At 35.2% G+C, this 14,283-nt stretch overlaps 1 protein-coding gene across 1 annotated transcript in view; it reads left to right on the forward strand.

Moving 5' to 3' along the window:
• HECW1 (HECT, C2 and WW domain containing E3 ubiquitin protein ligase 1) overlaps positions 1 to 14,283 on the forward strand; it is a 483,256-nt gene that overhangs the window by 313,935 nt on the left and 155,038 nt on the right. Inside the window, exon 7 of the mRNA XM_011372467.2 lies at positions 12,494 to 12,636. Coding sequence (XP_011370769.2) covers positions 12,494 to 12,636 — 143 coding nt within the window. The remainder of the gene's footprint in view (positions 1 to 12,493; positions 12,637 to 14,283) is intronic.

Consider the following 14,283-nt stretch of genomic DNA (forward strand, 5'->3'; position numbering starts at 1 on the left):
GTTAAGAGCACACCACAGAGTAGGAAATGTTTTTGAGCTATATCTAAATAGCAATTAATTAGTATCTAGAATGTACATATTACTCCTACAAAAACAAAAGAGAAGGGCAGAAACTAAGAAAAATGAACCAAAGACTTTAACAGGCACCTCACAAAGAATGAGGTGCCTGTTAAACAAGCATATGAAAAGATGTTCTACTTAAATGGTCGTTCATGTCTAAAAATTAAAAGTACTGTGTGTTACCACTGCACATCTATCAGAATGCCTAAAATGAAGAAGATCAGTAATTCTTAATGCTGATAAAGTGTGGAAGAAATAAGACTCAGACTCTGTTGATGCTGGGGGTAGGGTGGGGGTTGGAGATAGGAGGATAGGGAGAAGGGGCATCAGTTAGAAGGCAATTGCAGAAGCTTGGTGGGAGACAATGACACTTGGACCAGAATGATGGCAGTGAATATGGAGAATGGTGGATAAATATATATAATTAGCCATTATCCCTCACTTTTGTTTACTGGGTCCCTTCAATATCCCCCTGACAACTTGGAGAGTCAAATATGGGCATAAACTCAGAAGGATCAGGATTGGGCCTGGACTTTTAGAGTAGTCTTCTAGATTCCAAGTGATAATAGATTGTTTACCACAGTTATCACATTTAATCACCCAACAACATCATGAGTATGTAAGAATGAGACTTACTGGGCAGAAAATTTGCCAAAAACTGGTTGACAGAGAAGAACAAACAGACCAAGTTAGGCTAAAAGCCTCATCCTCCAGGGAGAAATAAAAATACCTGGCCAAGACCTATGATCTCTGCAAGGTAAGCACACTGCTAAATGATTACTGTAATCAGCCAACCGTAATGAGGTTTAACCAAACTCAGGTTTAAAATAGATTCTTAACCTCAGTCCTGATTGAGTAGAAATTGAGAAGTAAATTAATCAGAAATTAAATTATACTTTTAACCTGGACATAGTAAAAGTATCATGAACACAAGAATAACATTTGTGGAAGAAAAGCATTCTCCAAAATGCAAAGCTGACACTGGTGATGAGTGTGTGAGAAACCCTAACCAACAGCCTTGATACAAAACAGTAGTTAAAAAAAAAAGATTTTTTAAGTCTCTTGTTATAGGCAACTATCACGTAAGCACCAAATCAGTTCTTTTATTGGTTAAACCAGTTGCTGAATTCTTTTATGAAAGGAACTCAGTAATGAAAAGCAACTTAAAAACGTAAGGAGAATTTCTCAGAAGTACTGCCACTGGTTCTCAGTTGATGCCTGAGGCTCACCCATTAAGCCTAGGACTCAGAGGCACATAGTTTGATGTCCATTAGCTAAAGCATTCCTTATCCTTGTCTGTTAGTATCATTTTGCAACTTCTGAGAAAACAAGATAAAAGTGGAGGTTTGAGAACAGCAATAAAACCCAATGCCTCCTGATTTCTCATGAAAGAATAGAGTGAGCTAGGTGAGGGGTTGACTTAGCACCTCCATTTATGGAATCAGGGTGTTCTGGAACCCATTCATGTGGGCTCACCAGAGCCACTGTGCACGTCTCTTCCCAGCTCTACTTTTAGTGAAGTCAGCCATGATGGGAGTATTTACACCACAAGAAAATTGGCAAACAGTACAAATTAGAGCTGGAATTGGGAGTGCCTCTTTCATTGATTGAAATTAGTTAAGCTAATGACACACTTTAGAGCTGATACCAAAAATCATAGCTGGGCTTAGTGTTGGGGGAAAATCCGTCTAAGTGGAATTCCAAGCATGAAAGTTTGAGAAGAACACAAATCAAGTACAGATGGAACCATAGAGGAAGATCTAGGAACCAGGAAAGATAAGGATCGGAAATAGTGGAACAGGCAGGTAGGGGATGACCCAAGGAAGTTCAGAGATGGGATGCAATTGTCCTTGCCCTATCTACACAAACTGGCCATATTTTAAAGAATGAAAAGAAAATAGGCAATCAGGACCAAATAATAGAAATGGTCAAATTCTGAGATTCAGTCAGCTGAAATTCCACTTCAGCAAGGCCCATCTCTAACTGTGATCCCATTCTTTTGGGGACCCGAGGAGCAGGTTCTCATCTTTGCCTACATTTAGCTTTTCTTGCAAGAAGTAATGTCTATGCCCCAGAGACAAATCACAGGTCATGTCATGCTATAATTTATCTAGCTATCCCAGTCTTTTTTTGGTGCTTTGGGGAATTAACTTGGAATATTTAATAAAGAAATATAAATAATAGCAAATGTAAACAACAGTATTTTTATTAAATTAATTGGGGTAACACTGATTAATCATCTATACATTTCAGATGTACAGCTTTATAATATGATATGTATATACTCTATAATGTGCTCACTACCCCAAGTCTAATCTTCTTTTATAAGCTTGTATTTGATCTCTCCTTTACCTTCTTTGTCCTCCCCCATTTCTCTATCCTCTGGTAACCACCATACTGTTGTCTGTATCTATGAGTCTTTTTTTGTTTGTTAAACAACAGTATTTTAAAAGTTAAAAATACCAGAGAAAATCAATAGAGTTTTTGTCATATTATCGATGACTTTAATTTGCAGTTTTATAACAACTGAATTACTGTGTTTAGGCTATTGATTTCATGTATTATAAAATTATTATTATAGTAATTCTGTGAATAATTAGCTAATCTCACATTTTTGAGATTTTATTTTTATTTTAATGAGAAGATATTATGTATATTGAAAAATCCTACAGTAAATATTTAGACCATTAACTGTATCCATCTTTGACTAAAAGAACATTACATTTAAGGGAGGCATTAATAGGTATGTGATGGATATTAATGGATATTAGCGTATCTGTGAGAGAAACATACTGACATAGGTAATACAGCACAAGTCTAGTGATTTACAGGCAATTGAAAAAGGCAATACAATGAAGTCCATGGATAACATGAAAGAGTAAAAGGCAAATCTTGATGGAGTTAGCAATAAGCTTTCAAACCCAGCTAACAAAATTGAAAGAATATTTGAGAAGTAGATATTTTATATACCTGCCAAACCACACACACACACACATTTAGAAAGATCGATAGATGATAGATATATAGATAAATGATAGATAAATAGATAGATGATAGATAAATAATCTTCTTAATTGAGCTTCCTCAATTCAATGGAGTGATATCATAATTAGTTTTAATTTCTTCCAGTCACTGCATTTATCAACGCTCAATTATCTCTTAATGATGTCTTGGGCTCATTTTATAACTTTCTAGTCACTTTTAGTTGTAAATAACCTAATCAAGTCTAATTACATATTCGGTTTGAATCTCTTTTCCTCTTATCTACCATACCAGAATTATGTTTTGAGGGTCTTGGAGTAGAAAGAAGACATACTCTGTTCTTTTTTCTCTTCCCCCTCCAGCACCTTTGAAAAGTGGCGTCATGATATGGGTGTGGGGATCACCTCACCTTTTGCTTTGTGAGAATAATGGTCTCATTATTGAGAGGCTAGGATGGGAAAAGGAGGCAGAGATTTTCTTAACAGGCCACCTGGTAGTAAAGAGAGGAGAAGAAGGTCTGGCCCCCATTGTTGGCCCATCTCTTTAGATATGAGGCACTTAGTGACCTGAGTATTACTTTGAGCACACAAATGCCAAATCTGAGGCCACACAGTTCCTGTATATTCTTTCAAATATTCACATCCCTTCTTGTTCATTAAAACATATAGAATACATATAATACAGCAAGATAAAATATATTTAAATATAGATGAGAAAAATGAAACCAGAGAAATTCTTTAGCAAAAAGTAAGATGAAGTAAAGTTAGTATATAAAGTGAATGTCTGAAGTCTCGCACACACTCTAGAAGAATATTAGGAATGACGAAGGAGGGGGCTCCTGATCTCAGAAGAATGGTCACAAAAGTAGTGTTCAGCTTGGAAGATATACTTCGGTATTTTTCATATAAATGCTATTTTTTGATTGACAGCTTATTTTATTTAGGATTTTCGCAACTACCAATGAAAATAAATGCCTTTTATTTTTGTTTCTTATAGTATCCTTGTACAGTTTATATCAAAGATGTCTTATCCTCAGAAAATGATTTAGGTAGATATTTCTTCTTTTTATTTTTAATTTTTTGAATAATTTATATAAGATAGAGATCTCAAGGAGTTCCAAGAAGTTTTGATAATGAACATAGGGATGCACAGATCTTTACAAATTATTGTTTTGGTTTACTTTGGATAAATATCCAGAAGTGCAATTGATAGGTCAAAAGGTAGACCCATTATTAATTTTTTGAGAAACCTCCAGACTATTTTCCATAGTGGCTGTACCAATTTGCAACCCCACCACCAGCGTATGAGAGTTCCCTTTCTCCACATCCTCGCCAATGCTTGTTCTTTGATTAAATGATAATAGTCATTCTTACATGTAGGAGATAATATCTCATTGTAGCTTTAATTTGCATTTTTCTGATGATTAGTGACTTTGAGCATCTTTTCGTATGTCTATTGGCCGTCCATATTTCCTTTTTGGAGAAGTATCTGTTCAGATCTTCTGCCCATTTTTTAATTGGATTGTTTTGTTGTTGTTGTTGTTGTTGAATTGTATGAATTCTTTATATATTTTGGGTATTAACCTCTTATCAGATGTATCATAAGTGAATATCTTCTCTCATTCAGTCGGTTATCTTTTTGTTTTGTTGATGGTTTCTGTCGCTGTACAAAACCTTTTTAGTTTGATATAGTCCCAATTGTTTATTTTTTCTTTTGTTTCCCTTGCCTGAGGAGATATGTCCGAAAATAAATTACTAGTAGCAATATCAGAGAGATCACTGCTTTTTTTTTCTTCTAGAATACATATTATATTTTTCTAAACACTCACACACACAGACCTTGCTTCCCACTCTGCTTAGCCACAAATAAATCTCAGCTTAACTTTGTGATAGCAGTGTCTATAAATAAAATCAATAATATGCTATTTTGTGCCTGAGGATTTTCATATTTGATATGGAGGTGGTAGAGGCCCAGTCAAGATCCAGTTCATTTGCTTTTATGCATAAGGAGAAACATAAACCTTCCATATATCACAAATTTATAAGAGCAGCCTTTATAATTCAAACCTGTTAGATTCTTGACAGTTACAAGGCTCACCTCTCAGTAGTATTGTCTCTAGCATGTCCTTCTTAAGATAGAGGCAAGCCACACACTGTTTAGCAGGGCAGGTCTTCTCTTATGGCAAGATTTCAAGAGTACCATTTCTTAATAATAAATCCTATAATGTTGCTGGTGAGGGAAAAATTGCTCTCCACTTAATTATTCTCAGCCTTTCTTGACTTCCATAAGTATGAGTAAGCATAAATGAACCCCTATATGTCTGCTCTCTCAGACTGAGGTTACTTTTTCTCATAACCATTCCTAAATAGCTAAGTACAAATATTTTTAAAATCATATTGAATATGTCTCTTAAATTTCCTACAACTATATCCTCATTTTTTTATTGTAGTATCACTTGCACATTGATATCCTTATTATCTTAGGTACATTAAGGCAATAATAGGTCCCATTATTTGTCAGCTATGATCAGTAAAGATCTTTCTACCTGTGGCACTATCTTCCCTTTCTACTCAAGATTCTACCATTATTATCCTGTATTATCATGGTTCACATGAATGACTCATCTCACATCCTAATTTCCTTGACCTCTTAAATTTCATTGACCTCCACTTCCATTCATCACCAGCTACCCATTCCAATACTTACCCAGAGCTTGTTAAAATATCACAAAATCTCCAGCTCTCTCTTTAAAACCTACTATCCTTACATATGTAGCACCCTATTTCCACCACTCTGTTTTTTGATCACTTTGGCACATACAGTCACTCAGCCCTTCTCTTTATTCCTAGCCATTAGTTCTCCAACATGCCTTCAGTTTTGGGAATCCAGTTTTGGGAACTTATGGTCTCTTCCTCTTCCACATGCCATGGCTCTTATTGACATTTAGCCAGTTCCCAAATTTATCACCCTTTCCTCCTTGCCTGCCAGGCTTCATCCTCTTTTTCTCACTTGTCTCACTTCATGAGCCTGCTTCCAGGCCTAAACCATCAATGGGTCACCTCCTCAGCATTACTACAGTGACTTCTCTAATATGAAAATCTGAGTGTGTCATTTGCATGATTCAGATCCCTCAATTGTTCCCAGATGCCTTGGGATAAGTCCAAGCTCTGGCCAGGAGGCTGTTCACCATGGAATCTTACATCTATCCAGTTTCATCTCACAACATGACTCCCATTATGACCCAGACATAGTGAGTCACCCACAGTTCCCAAAGGGACCTTTGTATTCTGTGAACTTCAACCCCTTGACCGTTGCTCTCTCTCTCCTTGGAATATTCTTCATGCCTTCTTCATCTGGCCAATGTTTATTTATTTGTTAAGGCTGAGTTAAGCATCTCAACCTGTGGAAAGTTGTCTCTATCTGTCCATCAGACTCCTCCCCAGCACCATTGCCACCCCTCTTCTCTCTACCTGTCCATAAGGTGGAGCCTTTGGGGCTCTTACAATAGCTTTTTCTATTTTGTCATTGTCTATCTGAAACTTAAGACTGCGAGCTCTTATAGAGATCTATGGCTCCAGCACTCCAACACTTAAGGATGGTGGTTGTGTCACCAGCTCCTAGCTCAGTCAATTCTCAACAAGTGTGTGAATGAATAGACAACATTTCCTTCTTCTGAGCCAAGAGATTCTTTATTACCACACTCTTCTAATCTCTGCCTCAATTGCCCATTAAGAAAGTACTGCCAGTTTATATCATTACCAATTAACATTTTCTTTAGTTATCTCCTTTGTTTTTATTTCAGTTAGTTGAATTTAAGGAAGTTCTGTTTATAGATCTACCTCATATCTTTTCTGAAGCAAGATGGAATATAATAAATAAAGTGTTTTATTTCTATAAATGACCTATTAGTTAACAATGAAGCCAAAATAAATTATTTATCCTCACATATTGCAACACCAATCCTAATATCTCTTTGGAAAATTGAAGATATTAGGCCTATATCAGTGGTTCTCAACAGGGGTAATTTTGTTCCCCAGGGGACTTGGGCAATGTCTGAAGACAATTTTGGTTGTCACAACTTGGTTGGGGAAGGGGATGTGTGTTACTGGCATCTATTGCATAGAGTCCCACTATCATCTATTGCTATTAATAGAAATACCAAACAAAAAAAATTAAACTGGGGTTTGCAGATATGTTATAAATCATTGGACTAAACATTTGGACCACAAAGAAAAATTTAGATTTGATCTAAGGAATATTTTCCTAGCAATGAGATTATGCAATGTTAAAATGAATTGTTACTGACAGAACTGTGGTCTTTTAACCTGGTTGCATAGTAGAGTAACCCAGGAAGCTTTAAACACTACAAGTGATCAGCTCCACATCAATGGAAATCTAGTTTAATTAGTCAAGGATGGGACCCAATAATGGGTATTTTTGTGAAAGCTCTCCAGATGATTCTAATGAGAGTCAGTGCCATCTATCAATAGCCTAAAGCTAAAATAAGATTCCCAATAATAAAAGAAAGTTTACTTTTAACCAAAAGCAGACTTGACACTGAAAGAATACTGTGTATGTCTTTCCAACTCATGCCCTTACATTGGATCTTATACAGCTTTCTTCCTGCAAATGCTGTCCAATTGTAAGAGTTCTGACAGTTAGTGCCTAAAATGCAGCCAAGAAAGAGAATTCATAATCCAATGCTCTAATGGAAAAATGGTCTTTGGAAATTTACACTCTGACCCTTGAGACACCAGGAGTTTCTTTGTTTAGGATAATTTCATAACTTATGCAGCTATAAAGAGCCATATATTTATTGGTTGGTCCAAGCATGTGTTAAAGTTGCTCTTAGATGCTCACAAGCAGACAGAAGAGAATGAAAAAGGAAACAGCCAAACTTTAGACTCCTAAGAATGTCTGAGACTGGCTCTTTTATTTATCACATTGGTTTCTTTTATGGGGGAACTAGGATACGTGGAGATAAAAATTCCAAAAACATCACAGGGCTTGGAGCAATAACAAATTTTTTTTTTTAATCTTTTGCTTATATAGGTCACAGATTTCTCTTTTGACCAATAATAAGGCCAATTCTCTGAACAGAAAGCCAGAGTGATTATTCAGAGTAGGAAAATTATAGCTTTTGTTTGTGTGAACCAATCCTTATGGATTACTACAAACAGCTGTACAGAACTATTGGCCAGTAAGGGCCAGCTAACTGAATTAAAAAATGTGAAGAAGTCCAATAATTAGACAATCAAAAGGAGGAGATAGTAAAGAACGGGGCAGGTAGGGTCTATATAGAACAGGAATGGAAAGAGAAGAATGCAGTTTAATCTAACATGGCATCAGCCTTATTTCCCAGTTTACCTTTGAAGAAGCTGAGGTTCAGAGAGGTTATGAATGAGAGAACCAACAGCTTAGATGTGCAGAGCTAAGAATAAAAGCCAAGTTTACCTCACTTCAAAAGTTGTTCAGAGGCTTGAATTAAAAGTCACGTAAGCAGAGGCAGCCAGGTAAAATCTATCACCCTGGGCCTAGGTTCACAGGTGCAAATAGCTTGCTCATGAATAGACAGACGTTTATATTTTCAGAACTGCTCACTTGTTCTTGAAAGAACCTGACCTAGCTAGAGGTTTACATAGACTTCAATAACTGGGGCATGGAGATAACGACCTGGTGGGGGGATGTTGATGCCTGGAATGGAGGGGCAAACATGTGAATATAAGCTGAGAAAGACACCTTGTGGAAGGAAGAAAGAACTCAGGAGTTGCCACCAAGTTTCAGAGTGTGTTTTGATAAACTGACTTCAATGTCCCATGCAGGCTGCTGTAGCCAGAAATACTCTTGTTTTAATAAAGGTAATTAAGGTTTTCATTATGAAAATAACATTTGGTAGTCAGAAAAAGAAATGGAGAGAAATATGATTTTACTTTATTAAACTGCTATTAAAACTTGTAATTCTCGACATCATTCTTAGCAAAATTTCTCTAGATATGTCTCCTAGAGAAAATGCAACAAAACAAAAAATAAACAAGTGGGACTATATCAAACTAAAAAGTTTTTACACAGTGAAGGAAACCATCAGCAAAATTTTAAAAAATATCTACTGAATGGGAGAAGACATTTGCAAATGATACATTCAATAAAGGGTTAATATCCAAAATATATAAGAAATTCACACAACTAACACCAAAACTCCCACACATAATCCAATTAAAAAAAATGGGCAGAGGACTCGAATAGACATTTCTCTAAGGAAGACATATATATGTCCAACAGACATGAAAAGATGTTCAATGTCATTAATCATTAGAGAAATGCAAATCAAAACCACAATGAGATATCACCTCATAACAGCCAAAATGGCCATTATCAATAAATCAACAAACAAATGTTTGTGAAGATGTGGATCTGGGGAGATTCTGGCATATAATATGATTAATCCAAAAATATATCTATTTTATTTAAAAAGAAAAGAATGTATCTGCAGTATTTGCCACATTTTTGTTACAGATCTCAAAATAAATTTAACATCCAAATATTCACTTTAGTGCATGTCACTTTACTGCAAGAGAACCCTCCTACATTCTTGGTAGGGTTGTAAATTAGTGCAGCCACTATGGAAAACAGTATGGAGATTCCTCAAATCATTAAAAATAGACAGTAATTCCACTTCTAGGTATTTATCAGAAGAAAACAGAAACACTAATTCAAAAAGATATGTACACTCCTATGTTCATTGAAGCATTACTAGTAATAGCCAAGATATGGAAGCAACCTAGATGCCCATCAATAGATGAATGGATAAAGATGAGAGATGATGTGTGCGTGTGTACACACACACACACACACACACACACACACACACACACGCACACACACTGGAATATTACTCAGCAATGAAAAAAAATGAAATCTTGCCATTTGTGACAACATGGATGAACCTACAGGGTATTATGCTAAGGGAAATAAGTTGGAGAAAGGCAAATACCATATGATTTCACTTATATGTGGAATCTAAACAAACATAACAAATAAATAAACAAAACTAAACTAAAAAACACCCATAGAAATAGAGAACAAACTGGAGGTTGCAAAGAGGGGGAGGGTGGGAAGACGGGAATAAAATGAAAATAAAAATAAATGTTTAATAATAGAGGAAATTTTTATTATACAGTTGAAAGTTAACTAGCCTAAATGTTGCTTTATTGCTGTATATTAATTTATAGCAGAATATATGTTTTAATGTTTATTTTTTTATTAGTGCTACCAAACAAATTCCTTTAGTAATTAGAGGCTCTGACATGCAGTAAAGTGAATATTTGGATGTTAAATTTATTTTGAGATCTATAACAAAAATGTGGCAAATACTGCAGATACATTCTTTTTAAATAAAATAGATATATTATTGGATTAACTTTATTACATGCCAGAATCTCCCTAGATCCATTTTTTGGTTCTATATTAAAATATTAGTTTGACATAGTCTTAGTGTGATTAACTTTGGTATAGTTCATTTCTTCTTTTTTTAATTTTTAATTAAGTTTATTGGGAGTAACATTGATTAATACAATTATATAATTTTCAGGTGTACAGATACATTCTTAATGTCAGGTTTCAATAGACTGTCTTAGAAAAAAATAAAATAAATCATACTTAATTTGACACTTAATGAATTGCCTTCCCTAAAATTAAATTTCTTGGAAAAAGAACTATGCTGGAAATCTGAAATGTGTGGTTTCTGTATCTATAAATGTATCAATTTAGGATGTTTCTGATGAGAAAATGCAAATTGACTTAAGTCATAAGGAAATTTACATAATGAATACAATTTTTTTTTTAATTTAATAAAAGCTGGTGAAAACCAGCAAGCATTGTGTGTTCTTTTCTAATTTGGACCCTTGGGATGAGGCTAACCTTTCTCTCACCTCACTTGTTTGGACCCTTAATTTGGACCCTTGGGATGAGGCTAACCTTTCTCTCACCTCACTTGTTGTTAAGGCTTAGCAACGAGGTTGGGACTGGGAAAAAGAAGGAAAGAAGGTTTGATGCAGAACAGCAGAAAAGTAAAAGAAAAAGAAAAACACTTGTAATTCTTTCCCGTCTTTTTTCTATTCATATCATTTATATTTTTGTGATTATGAATTATATGTTTCCTGCTCTTATCACCTAGCATTGTAAAAGAAGTATTTTTCTATCTTATCATTTAGCGTGTTGTGATTGTAATTGCATACATATGTATAATCATAATATGTTATTATAATTTAGAAAATTATAAGCTATTGAATCATATGCACATACTATAATGTACCTAGCCTATTGTTGAGCATTTAGATTAGGAGATCCATTATAATACACTTCACAATGGAATTACTGTACCAAATTATAGAAATTTTGAGGACCTGAGATGGTTATGGGGGCTGGATCCTCACTCAGGTCTTCTTAGAGGATTTGATCCTCAGGTTTAGCATGTCCATAAAGTCAGTTTTGTCAGTACCAGGAATGATTGGTTCTTAGGAATTGTATAAAAGTAAACTAAAACTAATTTATAATGAAAATTAAAAGTTCAGCTTGGAATGTACCCCTCCAGGCATTTTCTCTGCAGTCAAAGTCCAAATGGAATCTCACTATTCATATTCTTCTATGCCTTGCTTTTTCACTTAGTTTGTCAAGTATCTTTTCATGCCAGTGCATATTTCCTTTGTTAATTACAGCAGAGTTCTCTGTTTCAAAGATTTAAGATTCTTCATTTAGCTGGTTTCCTATTGATAAACATGTTTGGCCTCTCTATTCTAGTCTTTTGCTGTTGTTAATAATGCTCTGATAAACATCCCTATAAAATATATACTTTGCACACTTGTGCAAGCTAATTCAGAGGGAAAATTCCTAGAAGTAGAATTCTGCTTTAAAGGGGATCTGCAGCTTAAATGACAATAAATACTGCCTATTCCCTTCCCAAAGTTCAAATGAATTTACATTCCCATTGATACAGTGTGGGAGTTCTTGTCTTTTCCCACTCTCAAGAACGTGGGGTATTGTTAATCTTTTTAAATCTTTGCCATTCTAATAATGAAAAAAAAAATATCTTGAGTTGTTGAATTAAAGTGCATTTTCTTAATTACATGTGAGTTTGTGCTTTTTCTTACTTTAAGTATGTTAATACGTTTAGTCACGTATGGTGAGGCCTGAGTAGCATTCTTTCTTTTTAAGGTGAGTTGATTTTATTATTTGAGTCTTAGAAAATAATCTTACTTTTAAGCACTGAAGGAGCACTTCATTGTTGCCATTATTTATTTATGGAATAAACATGGCTTGCAGAATTTCTAAGACCTTGATAATATATGTTGCTACTGGGATGTTTTACAGTAACTTCATCCAAGGCAAATAGACTGGAAATTGGCCAGACCTCACACCTCTCAGTTAATTGATGTAACATATTATTTCATTGCAGCAATTCAGCTTTGTGTCATTGCCCACTGATGTGCTGGAAATTGAGGTGAAGGACAAGTTTGCCAAGAGCCGCCCTATCATCAAGCGCTTCTTGGGAAAGCTTTCGATGCCAGTTCAGAGACTCCTGGAAAGACACGCTATAGGGTAAACATGTGATTGAGACCTCAGTATCACTAGGCTTCAGCCAGCAGGCTAAAGGAGCCCTCAAGCTGCAACAATATAGTCTCAAAGAGACTCAAACTAAAATGATGGTGGTAATTTCCTTGGCTTCTCTCATTGTGATACTCGAGCCACAACATTAAATTAAACAAACCTTTTCCTTTCCCCTTGTTTGTGTATCACTGGTTAGTGATGCAAGATAATAAAAATTCTAAGACACAATGTCGAAAGAAGCCTTTAATGGAGAATTTTTTATATAGGTAGAAATTAAAATTTGTTTTACCATGAAGAATATTATTTCATTTGTATGCTTGCCTTGTGTATAGGATTTAATCATTTGTGACAGTTCCATAACAAGATGAAATGCTGGGTTGCTAGGGTACCTTAGAAAACTCAAGTATTTATAAGAATATGCTAAATAATATGTATGAAATTTTAAAAGCATGAATTCTCATTGAACCACAGCAGTTATATTGCTCACATAATTTAGTTGTATATAAAATATATTTCTGTGTTTTATATCTTTTACATTCATGTCCATTCATGGTTCTCATTAAAGTGAATCTTGAGCAGATAAAACCTTACGTATAATATGTATTTTCTTAGGTAATAGCAGCTATATTTGAAAACACTAGGTATAGCTCTCTGGCCATAAACATATGCTTCAATACAATGTGACTCTTAGAATGATATCAAAGGAATGAGAAAGATGATGCAGAATCTCCAAGTGTCTTAATTTTTCAGAAGAACTTTGAATTCACTAACGGTTACCACAAGGACATTTAATTAGAACATTATAGCACATGTGCAGCTGTATGTACAAAGACATGCTGTTAACTCTCAAGCCAAGGGGAGCTGACATCATGGAGTTACAGCCATGTGTCAAACAGTGTTTGCACTTTCTATTCATGGCTGTAAGGATTAAACAGACAAATAAACAAACAAAACATGTACATAAAGAATATAAAGCAGCTCCTGGCACATAGTAGGAACTCAGAAGGGAATGGTATTCCTTGTGATAATTGTTATTTAATTTAGTCTTCTTTGTGAGCTGGGACTGAGGTACTATCATCATTCCTCCATATGCGGATTCATATGCTTAAGTAAGATAAATAATTACCTATTTGTGATTTAGGTAGGCTAATTAGTAATGGAAATACAGCCAGAGTTCAAATCCACATCTGTCTCTCTTCAATGTCCAAATGCCCTCCCCTGCAACAGGCACCTCAAAAGGTTCCTGGGACCAATTCTCAAGTTTATCATTGACTATACTTTTCATTTCTCTTCTCTCTCCTACTGTCTTCTTTCATAGCTGTAACACCTCTGCTAGAGGGTGCACTGGAAGACTTAAAGAAGGTCTAGGTAGAATTCTTTATACCCCAGTACTGAGCACACTGCTGTCTAATGTGTATTAGAAATTCGGTTTGTGTCTATTGAACTGAACTTCCCTCCCTGTGCTCACTACAACCACAGAAAGAACCCATAAGCTCTTCCATGTTGAACACTTTTCATATACCAAAGCTGTTGCCTCTTTTCTTTACCTAATTGTCCTGCCAAAACACCTCCCCTACCAGAACAAGGATAGCTATGATTTTCCTACAGTGTTCTTACCACATAAGAAAAAGGAGAAAC

Source organism: Pteropus vampyrus, unplaced genomic scaffold, assembly GCF_000151845.1.
Source record: "Pteropus vampyrus isolate Shadow unplaced genomic scaffold, Pvam_2.0 Scaffold208, whole genome shotgun sequence".
Lineage (NCBI taxonomy): Eukaryota > Metazoa > Chordata > Mammalia > Chiroptera > Pteropodidae > Pteropus > Pteropus vampyrus.